We start from the raw sequence: 14,937 nt of genomic DNA, 5'->3' as shown, positions 1-14,937 counted from the left end.
CTAATGGCCCACTTCTCACAATAGTTTATATGTTAATTACAAATCAAGTAAGACAACAGTCGACACTTAATGTGATCCAGTGTAATCTAGGGGGGGGGGAATGTCAGTGTTCAATAAAATATGGTGAATTCCAGGAAAAAGGAGACATGACAGTTGAATTTTAAAAATTATTATTCTGCCACTTGCCATACATACCATTCTCTTCAGAAATACATGACTTTCTTGAATCTTAACTTGTTACTCCCTAATAGTTTGATGACTTTTAGAAAATCAAGTGCAAAATCAAGTTTTCTCTTTGCGTTTTTACATAACAAAAAATCTCTTTTTTGTTACATACTGTAACTTCAATAAACTTGTTATCAGCATGTAATATTTAGGTTAATTTTTATCTTTTGAATGTCTAGTTAAACTTTTTGGTAAATAATTTAAATTTCTTTTTTTTTTCAACCATGAAATAGGTCCATTACTAAGGTGGCAATTTGATGTCCTTCCATTACCAAAATACTACATCTCAGTTAGTTCATCAAGAATTTATTGGGTATAAAAACTAATGTTTTCTTATGCGAAGCAGAATTATGTCCCTTTTCATGGAGGCATAGTTAGAATTTTAATATAGATTTAATTTATATGGTTTTAATGGTAAGGTAAGGACAAAATAATACGGTAACGGAAGGGCATTCAACTATAAGCTGGTACAGGGTAAAATTTCAGAATGCTAGTGCAAAACAAACTATTATTTGCAGTTAGTAGTCACATTTAAAACATATATAAGTAACATTTGTACAAAAAGGTTTTGTGCTTTTATGTAATTATTAACCTTTTAATTTATTTTTTTTTTAAACTGTTTCATAATTTTATTTCTTCTATTGTCTGTGATGAAAATCATGAAAACAACACTTAAAAACTCCTAAGCATGTGAAAATCATTTTGGTACGACATGTTTGCGATATGACAAGCCAATTAGAGCAGAAAAATTTGCTTAAGAAACTGGAAATTTATATTGGAACAATACAATATTGAAACTGCTTTTAGATTTGTTGCCACAAATCACAGTAAAGGGCTGTTGAGAGCTTTCATTTAACCGTAAAACGTAGTGCGACTATATCATGCCTTGCATCGGAAAACTGGTACCATGAGAATTCAAAACCATTGACTTTGTGACAACTTGCATGCATTACATAGTCGTCCAATCACTTTTTTTAAATGTGGTTACGTCTGTGTAAGGATAAAAAAATAATATATTTAAGTTCTTTAAACGTTGAATACTTGCAAGTAATTACGACAGCAAGTTGAATGGTGTTCAATACAAAGTTGGCAAGTTTTCACTTCGGATAAAAAACACAATACTTAACAAAAGCACCGTTACAGCTGCAACAGTTTTCATGTCGAAGTGATGATTCATACATGGCATCTCTTATCAGGCACGGAACACAACGGTTCATAACCCTGTAGCAAGCAAAAAAGTGGTGAAATATTTATACTAATCAAACGTTAAGAAGTAGGATGCAGTTGTTGGTGCAGAACAAGACTTCGAACGCAAACTTTTAGAAAACAGGTTTCCTTAAGAATGAAACAATCTTACGGTATTTCAGACTTGTTTTCATTCTGAAAATTTCTCTCCCCCCCCCCCCCCTCTCCCTCGTCATCCCTCTAGTATAAAGTTTGTAGGCAAGGACGAATCCAGCATGCTGCTTTAGCAGAGATCTTTATCGAAAAGCAGAGGGAGCCATGACTTATAATCGTGCACAAATACGACCTTTCAGGTTCTCCACGGGAACTTTCTGGAAAAGGAAGGCCGAAAACCCAATTTAGACTATCAACGGTTGCATGGGAGGGAGAGGGGTCATGACCCCTGATCACACTCCTGGATCAAAATTTGATTGGAGATTAGTCTCCCTTCCACTAGTTCCTTTCTCCTTCCGCCAAATTGTGCCATGGGCCCCCTCCATTTTTGTCAATAGGTACACACAAGTAAACTTATAATCACTTTTTTTCGTTCCGGGCCTGTTTTTAGTGCGGGGAGCACCCTCTCCACTTAATAGTCGGAATTTTGTTATTATCAATCCAATTCGTTTATTATTATCAATCCACATTCGTATCAAAATGATTTAGTCCCTACTCAATCGAAGGCTACCGGTTAGAATCAAAGTTTCTTCTTCAAAGTTTTTATAGGTTTTTATCATTTAGACTTAATAGTATGAATTTTTAACCTTGTTGCTATAGCCATGAACAGGAGTGTCCGGAAGGAAGGTCACTGTGACTTCCCAAAAATGCTTCCCCTCCGGCACGACGATTCGGCAAATTTAGAGATGTTATTGAACCAATGCACTTTTTTTTTTTTCAAATGATGCCTCAAATCTCTTTTCTTCAAATGTTGGCAGTGCTTCAGGGAAATGAAAATAATTGGGGGAATTTATTATGGTCTTTAAGGTGACTCACCAAAACAAAAGGTGGTCTGAAAAAGTGGTCCAAAAATTTAGATATCATGTGCATAATTTTTACAGTAAAATAATAAATAATTTGCGGACGGCATCCTTTCGTCCCCTCCCCCCACGACCCAACTACAGACTGAATGTAGGTATGTGTGCCTGCTCGTACTCTGAAAATTCGGAGTATCGGTCAATTGAGAATTTTTCTCCGACAAAAAATTATAGTCCGTGCGTCCCTGAACCCAAATCGTAACTCAAAAAATAAATAAATAAATATATATATATATATATATATATAAATATATATCTGCGAGCGACACATGAAAAATATTTGTTCGAAGCCCATCATTTCATTAAGCGCACCGTAGGAGGGCGTTGCAAGCAGGGGAGCGATTCGAAACGGCCGGCACCGGACCGGCAGATGATAAGTCAGAGCGCGATTGGAACGACCGTCGCACGCGCAAGCCTTGCGTCGAATGTGACGCAAATGAAATCAACGGCCTAAGGAAAAGCGAAGTGAAAAAAAAAACTAAGTGATCAGATGAGGAAGCTCGAGCACTTTTCTGCACTCGGCTGTTGACCTTCAAAATAAAAAGAGTGCAAAGAATCAAACAATCCGAAAAAGAACAGGAGAGAGAAAAGAGAAACGAAAAATAAAACCAAGAGTGCACCTTGAGTCACGTGATTCAAGTTCAGGGTTTGCTGTTGTTGTTATCCGCCGCTTTTTCTGCCGAAGAAGATACTTCACTTTCATGCAAGGAAGTTCGGTAACAGCTTTCGCCGGCGAAAGTCTCCTCACGTGTTACGGTTCTCGTGCCGGTGAAGTTGTCTTCCGAACCGGTGGTTCTATTTCAGGACCGGACTTATGATCATCATTTCGTTCTGATGGTATCGACTCGGCTCTTTAACTGTCAGCCACTCAAGTGGTTAATATTTATTTGTTGAACTCCCTTGTTAATCAAACTCGTCTACAAAGTCTTCAAAGCAAAGCTGAAGATTATGCTTTTCAACGTAATATCGTGACAAATGAAAGTGGAATTTGGATATTCGACTGATTGTTGTGTCAACAAACCTTAAAAGTGTCACAAAAATAGTGAGAAGAGAAATAAAAGTGAACTTTTAGTTACTTTAGTGAATCAAAGAAAATGGAAATTAAAAATATTTTAGTTAGAACTATCAGCTGCAATATAGTTGTACTTCTCGCAAGTTTTAGCGTTTTTCTCGCACTGCCAGTAACTTCAGTGGATCCTTTGAGTAAGTAAATATGTTTATTGTTCTTTAAGTTATTTCGATTTTCTTTTGTTTTAACTTGTACAAAATTGGACTGTTTCTTACCAAATTGAAATAATATTGGATTTGAAACGAAATTAATTTTGCTGTTTATGATCATTGTTTAGTTAAATCAGTGCTGGACCTTAAAGATAACTTCAAACATTCTAATGTTTGATAATCGTTAAATCAAGCATGATGGATCAAAGATTTCAGTGTCAAATTAAATTGAGCAATGCATATTTACTTTATTTTATTTTCGACAAAGAGTTGATATTATTTATTGAACATTTCTGTACTTTTCTGATAAATTTAATTATAAGAAGTCGAAAAGTATTTGTTTGTATTTGTTGTATCGCACTGAAACTGGTACCATATGAAATTCTTCACCATACGATTGATACAATTATGATTTTTCAGATAAAAAAACTCAACGTCGTTACAAATCTTCTATTTCATTCTGAATATAATCAATTGTATTAGAACAAAATGGGGTTTTTTTTCGTTAGTTGATTTAATTTGATTACACTTAAGCAATGTTTTTTTATGAATCTTAATATTTGGCTCCATTGTACCTTCAAATAGAAAGGGGAGTGGGAATGCTTTTTTTAATATAATTTTTTGTACTTAAAAATACAGCTTTTACACCAGTCATACTGAGCTTGTGAAAAAGTCTTGGTTTTTATTCAAGTGTTATATTGAAAAAGCGCATGTTATTCCTTATGCACGGCAGAAGACAAAACAATTTTTGTAATTCTTAGTATTTTGAGCACGGTTTTTGAGCATATTTTCACTATTAGTAGTATACATTTAGGAAGCATTGTTGACGGTGTCTCCTCTCAGCGATAATTATGACTATGGAAAACTCTATTGATCGAATATGTTATTGAAGTTAGTAAATAATTCACACAACGTAAATTCAGAGCGTTTTACCCCACAAATGACTTACTGATAATAAGAATTTAATCTTACTTTCGTTCTGAAAATTTAAATTATTAGTTGTCATGCCTTCCAAATTATTCTGTTTCATTAAAAATATTTTCTGAATTGAACATCTATAAGTTACAAATCATATAGTGTATATATATAATTACTCAATTTTCATTTTTTTTCTCCTTGATTACACTGTACGAAAATTGACAACACGCAGACTATTGTGTTTCAATTATATTAATTTCGAAGTCATAAACGGAAAATTATTGTTGTTTTATTTGTTTTTGCTTTAAATTCGAGATAAAGGTAATCTTTTAAAATTCCTTTCTTTGAAAAGAAATGAAGCTGCTTGAATTATACTTTATAATACTCTTTCAATTTTTATTTGTTGAACCACATTGTAAGTGCATCATTAATGCAGAATTATAAATTAAAAATCCTCAATAAATTATTGTTTAAAAAAAACTTCGTGTAATTAATATCCCATATACTGTTTTTAAAAAAAATTAAGTACCAATTTCAAGCATTACGTTAAAAAATCTTTAACCATCAACTCATTGTAATTCATCCACATAAGAAATACAATAACTCTTCCTTCAGTATATTTGGCACTCCCCCTGTGTCGTGCGTGTGTGAGCGACAGAGGAATCTGCCCTACCTACTTGATTTGATATGTCGTTAATTTAATGTAAATAAAAGGCAGAATGATGAAGTATTATGCTATCAGAGTCGATGCATAAACTATTTTAAATGAAAATTTCTCCTTCTTAGTTTCTTTTATTTTACAGAAGATAACATCGTCACAGCGATTGCAATTCTGTTTATATTTTTTTCAAGAAAAAGGATCGAATGTAAAGCACTTTTGTTGGCGAAGAAGTAATTTCAAGCTGCTTCATCGTATCTTTATTTTTTTTTTCCTAATTCGATACCTACGTATATTACTGATAAAATTATTGATTTAAACCTTTCTTCATTGTATTTTGTTAAAAAAACCTTTCATTTTACTGTTGGATTAGAAACTTTTTTTTGTTTATGCTATTCAAATATAAATCGTTGCAACTTAAATGCATTCCAAATGATGCACAATCATCAAATTTTAGAGTTAGCTTTACGAATATCTTTGAAATATTTTACAGCTTGATTTAATTTCTAGCAAAAGAAAAAAAGAAGAACGCCAGATTACTATATTCTGCATAACGTATATTCATTCATAAGAGGTCTGAAATTCCTTCTAATCTGGAAAAACATTCACTTAAGCAGTGTTAACGCAGATCTCCCGTTAGCTTCTAAGCAAAATGGAAATAGTAACTTCGATTCCATCGCTAATTTTTCTTTCTTTTTTGTGTGGTCGAAAACCTTGAGACTTGTTCAAACTATGCTCTCAATTGCGTTTAAAAATAAAGAGTTTTTTTTTTTAATGTGTATTTTTGGTCTTTTTTTCTTTAAATATTACTATACCTTTTAACTTATAATTAATTACTATAGTTATCTAAGTAACTTATAGAAATTTTTATCTTACTTATTTTATATTAATAATGTATATATTAACATTTTTATTCATATTTAAATTTTCAAATTTAAATTCTAGCTTTAAACCGTTTAAGAACAAAAAGTTAATTGGATGCTATTTATTATTTATTATCTTAAAACGTAGGAAATTCCATTCCTAGTTTTTACCGTTAAATTTTTTTCACTTAATATTTGTACGTTGCTGAAAAAAGAAGCATATTAAAATATATTAATTAAATCATTTTTGCTACGTATGTTATGCAGAACAAAACAATATATTATACACTCCGTAAACATGATTTATTTGTTCACTTGGCATTTGTCTTTTGAATTTTAAATCTTGCTATTAATTTAAGATTAAATAGCACTCAAATGCTTAGTTTTTATTGTTTGCGTAAATTCTCTTTTCATCAAAATATCTTTAATACTTACTAAAACAAAGTCTGTATTAAACTCGTGTTTATAACTTTTATTGATGAAAGAGCTTTTTCATGTGCACATACATCCGTTTATTTAAGAACGTACTTGATTTAGAGTAGATTTTAATTCTTGACCTTATTTAGAGAACTTAAAGAGGAGGTGCCCTTGTTTTATTTTCAAATCCAAATCTTTAAATTGTCGTTATCAATGATACCTAACTTTCACCAATCTGCTTGTTTCTTCATATTCTTACGACTCTCTTTTAACTCTCACTTTTTTAAATATTCTTCTTTGTTCGAATATTGGATAAGCATAGTTTTTTCAAATTGTGTGCCTGATCACAAGTAACTGCTTGTAATTTCTGGTCAAATATTAGGGACAGCAAAAGATAGTAATAAATCACTGCGAGGAGGATTGAATTCTTCTCTCTAATATGCCAAATGTTTCTCAGGTGCTAAGGGCTATTTATTTGCGCAATTTTATTTTTTTTTTAAATTTATTGGATGTAATTTACTCTAGTAAAATTCGTTTTTCAATACCATATCCTTTTTTATCATGCATGTTACTAGAAAAGTTTCGCCAGTAAAATTGAATTATCGAACAAGTGACATATAAAGTAATTAAAAAGAATCTCACTCTTAACTGGTGAGATGAGTTTTATTTTGTTGCATAATAGGTGATGTGTATGTATGTATTACAAACATCATAGTGCATTTCCAATCATTTTCACCTAACTCTTGCGTAGTTATTCTCAGCTCACGGGGCTTTTGATTGACTCCCTGAAACTGCAAGCCTAAAACAGATCTAACAGCTTGCGGGAAGATAGTACAACACGGAGAAAGAATCAAACATACATCAAGAAGAAAATCGATCAAACAATTACATAGACATTATCACGCAACAAAATTTCATGTATTTAATGACTTAGTTCAGTTTTTGACACATTAAAAAAAAAATTCTATTATTCTTATTAACTAGCTTTATTCGAAACTAAACTTTTAAATTTCAACATTATTGACATTAGCAACGTTTGAGGAGCAGGTTAGAGCTTTGTTTTGACCGGTTTGGCGAAGAATTTCAAAAATGACCTGTGCTGTACCTATAACGTAGAAAGAACTAGTGAGCAGCTTTTTATCCGAGCTTTTCCAAGCTTTCGTGGTTTATGAGTGCAAATTATTTTTTACTAAAATTTATCCTTTCACTAAGAATCAATAATATTTGCAAAGTTATAAATTCAAAAATATTTATTTGATGAAATGCATTGAAAATTTGGGTTTTAAAACAAGGGTTTTGAATAACATATTGTATTATTTATTTACATAAAAATAATTGAACGGCACGAAGAAAAATCGTAATTGCAAACACATAGAATGCAAAAGTCCAGTTCTTTTTGCGTATAAGACTCTCAAAGTCACCAGTTAAGGTTTCATGTTAACCCTAAAGCTAAGGGACTAATTAAATAAAAACAAATTTTATGTGACAGAATTTTTTTCCCTTCGAAACTAGAACCGCACTAGTGGGCTGAGGCACAGGTTCAATGCCACATAAAATTTAATGAAACAACTCAAAACAGATACAATTGTTTCAAACGCTTTAAAGCTTTCGTTAAGGAAGAAAACTCGATCCGGTCATGTATAAATGAGAAAATCACGCACCGTTTCTTTTACTCTTTTGGTTTGTATTATGAAGGCGTGTTTTTTTTTATTGTGTGTTTCAACCAAGAATTGAATAAAATCAGGAGTTATACAAATTGTTGCATGTCTTGCGAATAACATTTTTGCGTGTAATAAATGGCTAAGTTAAAACTCGTGAAGTGAAAATTTTGAAAACGTAAAGCTTTTATTTGTATCGTTTCCTCATTTACCATTTTCATTTAAGCCTGAAAAATATGGATAGAAAAAACTGTAGACTCTTTCAAGAATTAAAATTTTGGAATTGGCCAAATTAAAGACTAGATAAGAAAAAAAATAAGTCCTTAAGGGTCGCCCACAAATGATGTCACACTTTGAGGGGGAGGAGGTTCAAAAAATTGCGACAATTTCTAATAATGATTAGGGAGGGGGTCAAACATGATGAACAAAAGCGTGAAACTATTTATCCCTCCGTTGCAACGCCACTGTGTGTGTATATATATATATATATATATATATATATATATATATAAGACGGAGGATTTTAAACTGCAAACACATTACCGATTTTTTAGATATTTGTTTTGACTTTCGGCACAAAGTTTGATTGTATTCAAATTTTTCTAAAAATAAGAACCAATTCATTTTTAAATGAAATTCTGTTTGAAATTCCTGCGATCAAAATATGCATTTTCACTATTGTCTTGTAAATGTTTTTATAACTAGTATAATGACTTACAAAAGTAAGTACGAGATAGTCTGTGTAAAAAAAAATTAAACACCTTTCTCGACCTAAAGTTTTTTTTTTACGTGTTTGTTTTGAAATTTCTGCTTTCACTTTTTCTAATTTTTTTTTTAATTTATTTTTTTTTTTTCGTTTTTTGGATCCAGCTTTTGTAAACAGCATAATACAAAATGTAATGGAAGTGTACCTTTCATGTCGTTGCATTTAAATTATTAATAATTAGTCAAAAAATTAGAAAAAAATTTCTTTGTGCAGAACATTAATATTTTACAGCTACAAAACTTACCTTCTAGTTTTTGATATTTTCTTTTTTGTTTTCTTTTGTACATAGCAGTCGTACTGTGACACAAGACAAATATTTTTTTTGAAAGCAAACCACACAAATGCCGTCAAAAACTTCTTAGTAGACAGATAACACGTTTTGTACATTTGCAAAAAAAAAAAAAAAAAACTAGATAAACGTTTTTCTACGGTTTTCTTTTCTATCCCGCCCTTCATCCATATGCAAAGACTGTTACTTGGTTATTCGCCTATTTTTTAAGGTAACGTTACTAAGAACGATCGACCACATCTTGCCCTGTCTATAGCTGATGACTCAACATTGGAATCTTCTTTCTTATGTAGACAAAGAGTGAGAGAAATATATTTGCATTTGCAAAAACCTCTTTTACTAACCTATTGAAGGAATCCTTTTGTTATCTCTCGCACCGGCCTTGAACTTCATCATCGGTTATTCAGTTGCTTTCCAAATGGCTCTTTGCTAAATGATCTAATTGAGGAGGACTGAAAGTGAGTTAGGATTAAGTAAAATAGTCTGCAATGAATGAACGAATTTCGGAGACTGTTTCAATGAAGTTTTTGTTTTCTGTCTACATTTTCAAAGCACTATGGGAATAAAATATTATATAAACTGATCAATGAAGTAAAAAAAAAAATAAGAAGAAGCAAAACATTTTTTGAGTTTTTTCTTTCTGAATTCAGTGATATTTCTTTTCTCTCAAAAGACTTTAAATTCAAAAAAAAAGCTGAATGTTTGCATTGAACTATTCGAAACTCTGAATTGTATTTTTGGAGCTGTATATATTTTTTCTAGCCCTTTTTTACAAAGCTTTTCGTTATTATTGTTTTGGTTTACCTGAGACATTTGCATTTTGAGAACACTTTTGCTGTAAATGAGCAACCGTGACTACTCTATGAATACATTTTTAAAAATGTAACTAATTAAAGATTCTTCGTTACGATGGATCGTAAAAGTCTTCGTTAGATATGTCAAATCATTATTTCAAGCACTCTAAGTTGCAATTTTTATGAAGAACTAAGTCTATCGACCTTGCTTTTCTTTTATTTTTTTCAGAAACTTTTTTTTACTGGAAAACGACAGACCAGGAAGGAGGGGAAAAGGGGCGTTTGGCAAATTTTGCACTAAAATTTGTTTTTAAAAAGTTAAAAAACATGAATAATGAGGCTCAGAGTTACTTTATTTTGCACGGCAGTACATTATAATTATAGGCCTTAAACATTTTGTGAAATTAACCGCGATAAATATCTTAACTTGAACATTTTTTTTATTTTACTATCAATAGTGCCATTCCACTGTCACGTGCAGGACAATCCGCCTCGATAATTTCACCAACATTTTGATATATATCTAAATATTTTAATTGAACAGGAGTAAGCATATTTTTTAATCTCTGCATTTGGTACAAGGATACTTCTGACACAGTATTATTTTTATTAAATAACTTTAGTACTTCAAATTTAATTTATTTGCATTCGTCACGAGCGGGACATTCAAAATCAACCTATTGTAGTTTCCTGTATGCATTACTTAATATTTTTGTTTTATATATATAGCAATGACGAAAGAAGTTGTAGGTTTTAAAAACTAAGATTTCAACGTGAAGGAAACATAGCTCATTTGTTGAGAAATAATAATTTATACATTGAAATTATTAAACATTAGAAATTATAATATAATTAATCGTTGGAAAAAAAATGTCGTGGTCATTCCACGGAAAACGGCCGTTTTGTCCCGCACGTGACGTTTCCTATATTTAATTTAAAAAAAAAAGAAATAATTTTAAGAAATAATGTCGCAACTTTTTTCTTAAGAAATCACACGTACGTTTGTGATTTTTTGAACAGCATTTTTTTTCCTTCCATTTTAAAAAAATATTTTTAATGACATTTATGAAGCTTCACGTGCGCGACAAAATTACCGTTGTTCATGCAATGGCCTAATATAATAGTCAGAAAGATGAACCCGCTGCATTGGTGAGGAAAAAAAAATCACTTTATCTAGTGTCAAAAGGATTTTCCTGACAGATAAATTGTGTTCAAAAACTTTCTCACGAAACCAATACATTAGCATAAATCATAAAACAATTAAAAATTCAGATTCATTACTTTTTATTATTATTTGGTATTAACTCCTATCAACAACTGGTTTGCTAAGTTTGTACAAGTATCGGTATTCCAGTAAAACTGGTATAATTTTTGTTATTTCGTGCCAAGACATTATTTATCAATATAATTCTCTTGATTCAATAACGATAAAGCTTACGCAAGACCTCATATTTATTCAAAAGAATTGCTGCACGCACATTGTTCCTGCACCTTTTTTTAATGGGATCGAATAAATGAAGTTATTTTACTAATTAGAATTTATCGATTTCAATAACACTTCTCCCTAATTTAATTAGATTATCATTTGTTTGAATTCGATTAAAACGCTACTGTTTTTCACAAAAAACTTGTCTTCTTTATTTTTGTTATGTTTTAACGACTAAATGTAGAAAAATTGTTGGTTATATTAGTTTGAAAAGCAAATTCTTATTTGTCTTTATACTGTTCACTTGCCACCCAGTCACATACAGTTAAAGCACTTACAAAATGGTTTTAAAATGAAAAAAAAATGATTATTAGGAATAGGATGCATAAAAATCTTTTAAGAATAAAAGGTCTTCAAGGAGATCTTTAAAAGAAACTTTTACAATAAAACTCAAAAATCATTCTGCTCAAAATATCCCTTATTTTTCTTTTTCACTAAATCAACTGCAGGTAAACCTTCAAACTCATCCATATTAAAACTTCCTCTGGTAAGCGAAACTTTTTTTTCTACTAATGAGTTCTTGTCTATTTATGAGTTTTTTTCGTATAAAAAATTACCGCAATTAAGAAATTTAGGGCATAAGTTCTGTGAATTCTTAGAAGTAATGTGCTCTGTTTCATTCAACGTAAATATGAACTACTTTTAGAAACATCCATAATTTATACTTTTTTTTCAACTTTTAAGCCTTTATTACTTTCTAATATAAAACTAACATTGAGGTTTTTAACTTGATACTTTAAACTTCGAAATGAAGCCCGTAATTGCCTGATTAACTATTGAGAACTAATCACCTTACTTAAAAAATTGTCGTTATAAACTACATTAATGATTGGATTACAAAGTAGAAATTTTCTCAATATCTACTGCACAATTGAAAATTATGGAAGAATTTTTTTTTCGTTTTTTAGAATTTGCTTATAAAATACAGTGCAAGAATAAAAACCTTTTATTCAAGTTGTACTACACTCTTTCAATGTTTCGGAGTAAAAAAAATATATATATTTTGAATGTCACTTAACATTTTTTAACATTTATGTACAGACTCAATTCCTTTTTATTCTTTTTATTTGACAAAAAAAGGAAAGGAATACAATAATGAAGTAGACAAGTGCGATTGATCTAAAAACAGTTGAATAATGTCTCTTTTATGTCAGAGTAATTGCCATGCCCCTTTTGTCCCAAACTATTGCTTCCTAGCAACCGGCCCAACTTTCGAAAATGTCAAAACAATGAAATCGAACAATACCATCGCACGGTTGATTTAGTTAAGGAGGGATCTTTGGTAATCTTCTCGACCGATAATATCCACAAATAAATCTATTTACGGAAATGCCAACTCTGTTTGGTGTTTCGGAAGCCTGGAACGTCATTTTCAGTGTTACTCCACTCTTGGCTTATGCAGCAGAACTGTATGTTACGCATTGATGCGAAAACTATTGTTTTCAAGCAGAGAAATTTCTTGCAATTGCTCCTGGGTTCATGTAATAAACTTTCATGATTGTCTAGTTGTGGTCACACATATTTGGTAGGCCATAGCGCAATGAATCGTTTCTGTGCCATCAGAATAGAATCTTATTTTTAGATTTTGTCATATTTTTGAGAGTTTGTGACAGCTGTCTAGTGGTCTTGAACTAGTATTGGGGTGAATTGTATTCTTTAACTTTAAGTATAACTTTGAACTTCAAAAGTTAATTAAAGATTAATATAAAATTGCATGAATTGCAGTTAAATTAAATTTACTGGGGAAAAAATCCTAGATTCCACTAAAGAATTATAGGAATGATTTGTCTTCACCGAGATCTTTCGAACAAAAAAAAAGTTTTTTCGAATTGGACTATCCAGCAAACTTTATTATTGGGCGTTAGACAGACTGGCAAACAGAAATCGAAAATTGGACAAACAGACAGACAGATCAACAAACGGACAGACACACACTGTCCTCTACTTTCAATTTTTAATTTTTCGATATTTCTTAGTTACTTTTTTTTTTCGTTTTTAGCGATATTTTTTAGATACATTAAAAATATCGCAATATGCTTTCTTTTGTGCTTTTTTTTTACTTTTACAGGAAAGTGGGTTAGAAATGCAGTTTTGAAAAGTAATGAGCAAGATCTTTAGTTCAGGTAATAAGGAAACGATTTGTAAAATATTTAGCATATTTTTGTTAACACTCACTCGTTAAAAGGAAATATAGTGAAACTTCAGTAAGACGAACTACGATGAGCCGAAAATTCGACAAGCCTGTCTGAATGGAAAACTAAGGTTCTTTACGTCAGATAAGCCGAATTTCGTTCAGTCGAAGTATTCGATAAATCGAATTTTATTTACTGTCGGCAGATCTAATTTTCCTTACTAATAAATCTTTTTAAAAACCGATAATTTAAGTTTAATTTAATTATGTTTCCTTTTTTATATTAAATTATTGTTTGCTTTATTTCTCTTCGTAGAATTAAAAACACACCAGCAAGGGAAAACAAAGCTCTGATTTAGTGCAGCTCAAAAATTAGATGTTAAAAGAATAGAGATTGGCAACTTTTGGTGGAAAAGTTGGGGGAAGGAAAGGGGGAGGAGCTGGAGGGAAGAATTGTTTTCTGGATTGTGTAAGATTCTACAAAGTTGCCGGACCTTTTGAAACTGCCCTTTTTTTTCTTTCACTGTTAGTGTTTGTGGTGTAGCTTCTTTTATTTTAAACGTTTAGGATTATCCATTTTAATAGCCATGTTTTAAACATGGCTAAAATGAAGCTTAAAATTGGAGGTTATAAGAAAAATTTCTATTCTATTCTGGCATGACATAGCTAGAAATTGTATGGAATTTTGGTGTGCCTTTAAATACACTTTCAACAGTTTAAAAAAGAAAAAAAAACAACACAAAAAAGAAAGAAGAAAAAAAAATGAAACGTTTCAATTGACAGTGTGAAAAATGGCTGCGCAAGAAGAGAATGTATTGCACGTTTTCATAGAATCCCGTTCGAAAGTCTTTGCTGCCTTAAAATTATCCTAGGAATATTAAATGGAAGAACAAATTTACACTCAGAAGCAATATTTGATAACAGATTTAGTGCATATCTACTTTGTATATTGGAAAAGCGAAAGCTATGTTCTGCGTAAAAACAATATGTTTTTCTAACCTCTGAAACTCTTGAATTCATTTAATTTTTTTATACATTAATTATGTCAAGTATATATTATCTTTGATACATTATTCTAACCCTGTTTTGCTTATAGTTTAAATTTGATGAGTTTAGGTAGTAGAATTTAATTTTAATCTATGGTTTTTTTTTCGTATTCAGTAAGCCGAATTTTCGATAACTCGATTTTTCCTCCTTCAATTTCCACTTATCATCGAAGTATCACTACTTTATTTTGACAAACCCCGCGATGAACACAT

At 31.1% G+C, this 14,937-nt stretch overlaps 1 protein-coding gene across 2 annotated transcripts in view; it reads left to right on the top strand.

Moving 5' to 3' along the window:
• The first annotated feature begins 2,877 nt into the window (after positions 1-2,877).
• Positions 2,878-14,937, top strand: part of LOC129217167 (uncharacterized) — a 269,302-nt gene continuing 257,242 nt past the window's right edge. For both annotated transcript variants that reach the window (XM_054851430.1, XM_054851429.1), the window contains exon 1: positions 2,878-3,683. In XM_054851430.1, the coding sequence (XP_054707405.1) occupies positions 3,575-3,683 (109 nt within the window). In that variant the 5' untranslated portion in view covers positions 2,878-3,574. The remainder of the gene's footprint in view (positions 3,684-14,937) is intronic.

This window comes from Uloborus diversus, chromosome 2 (assembly GCF_026930045.1).
Source record: "Uloborus diversus isolate 005 chromosome 2, Udiv.v.3.1, whole genome shotgun sequence".
In the NCBI taxonomy this organism is placed as follows: domain Eukaryota; kingdom Metazoa; phylum Arthropoda; class Arachnida; order Araneae; family Uloboridae; genus Uloborus; species Uloborus diversus.
Note: the sequence above shows the minus strand (reverse complement) of the source record. Positions and strands in the feature narration are given on the sequence as shown.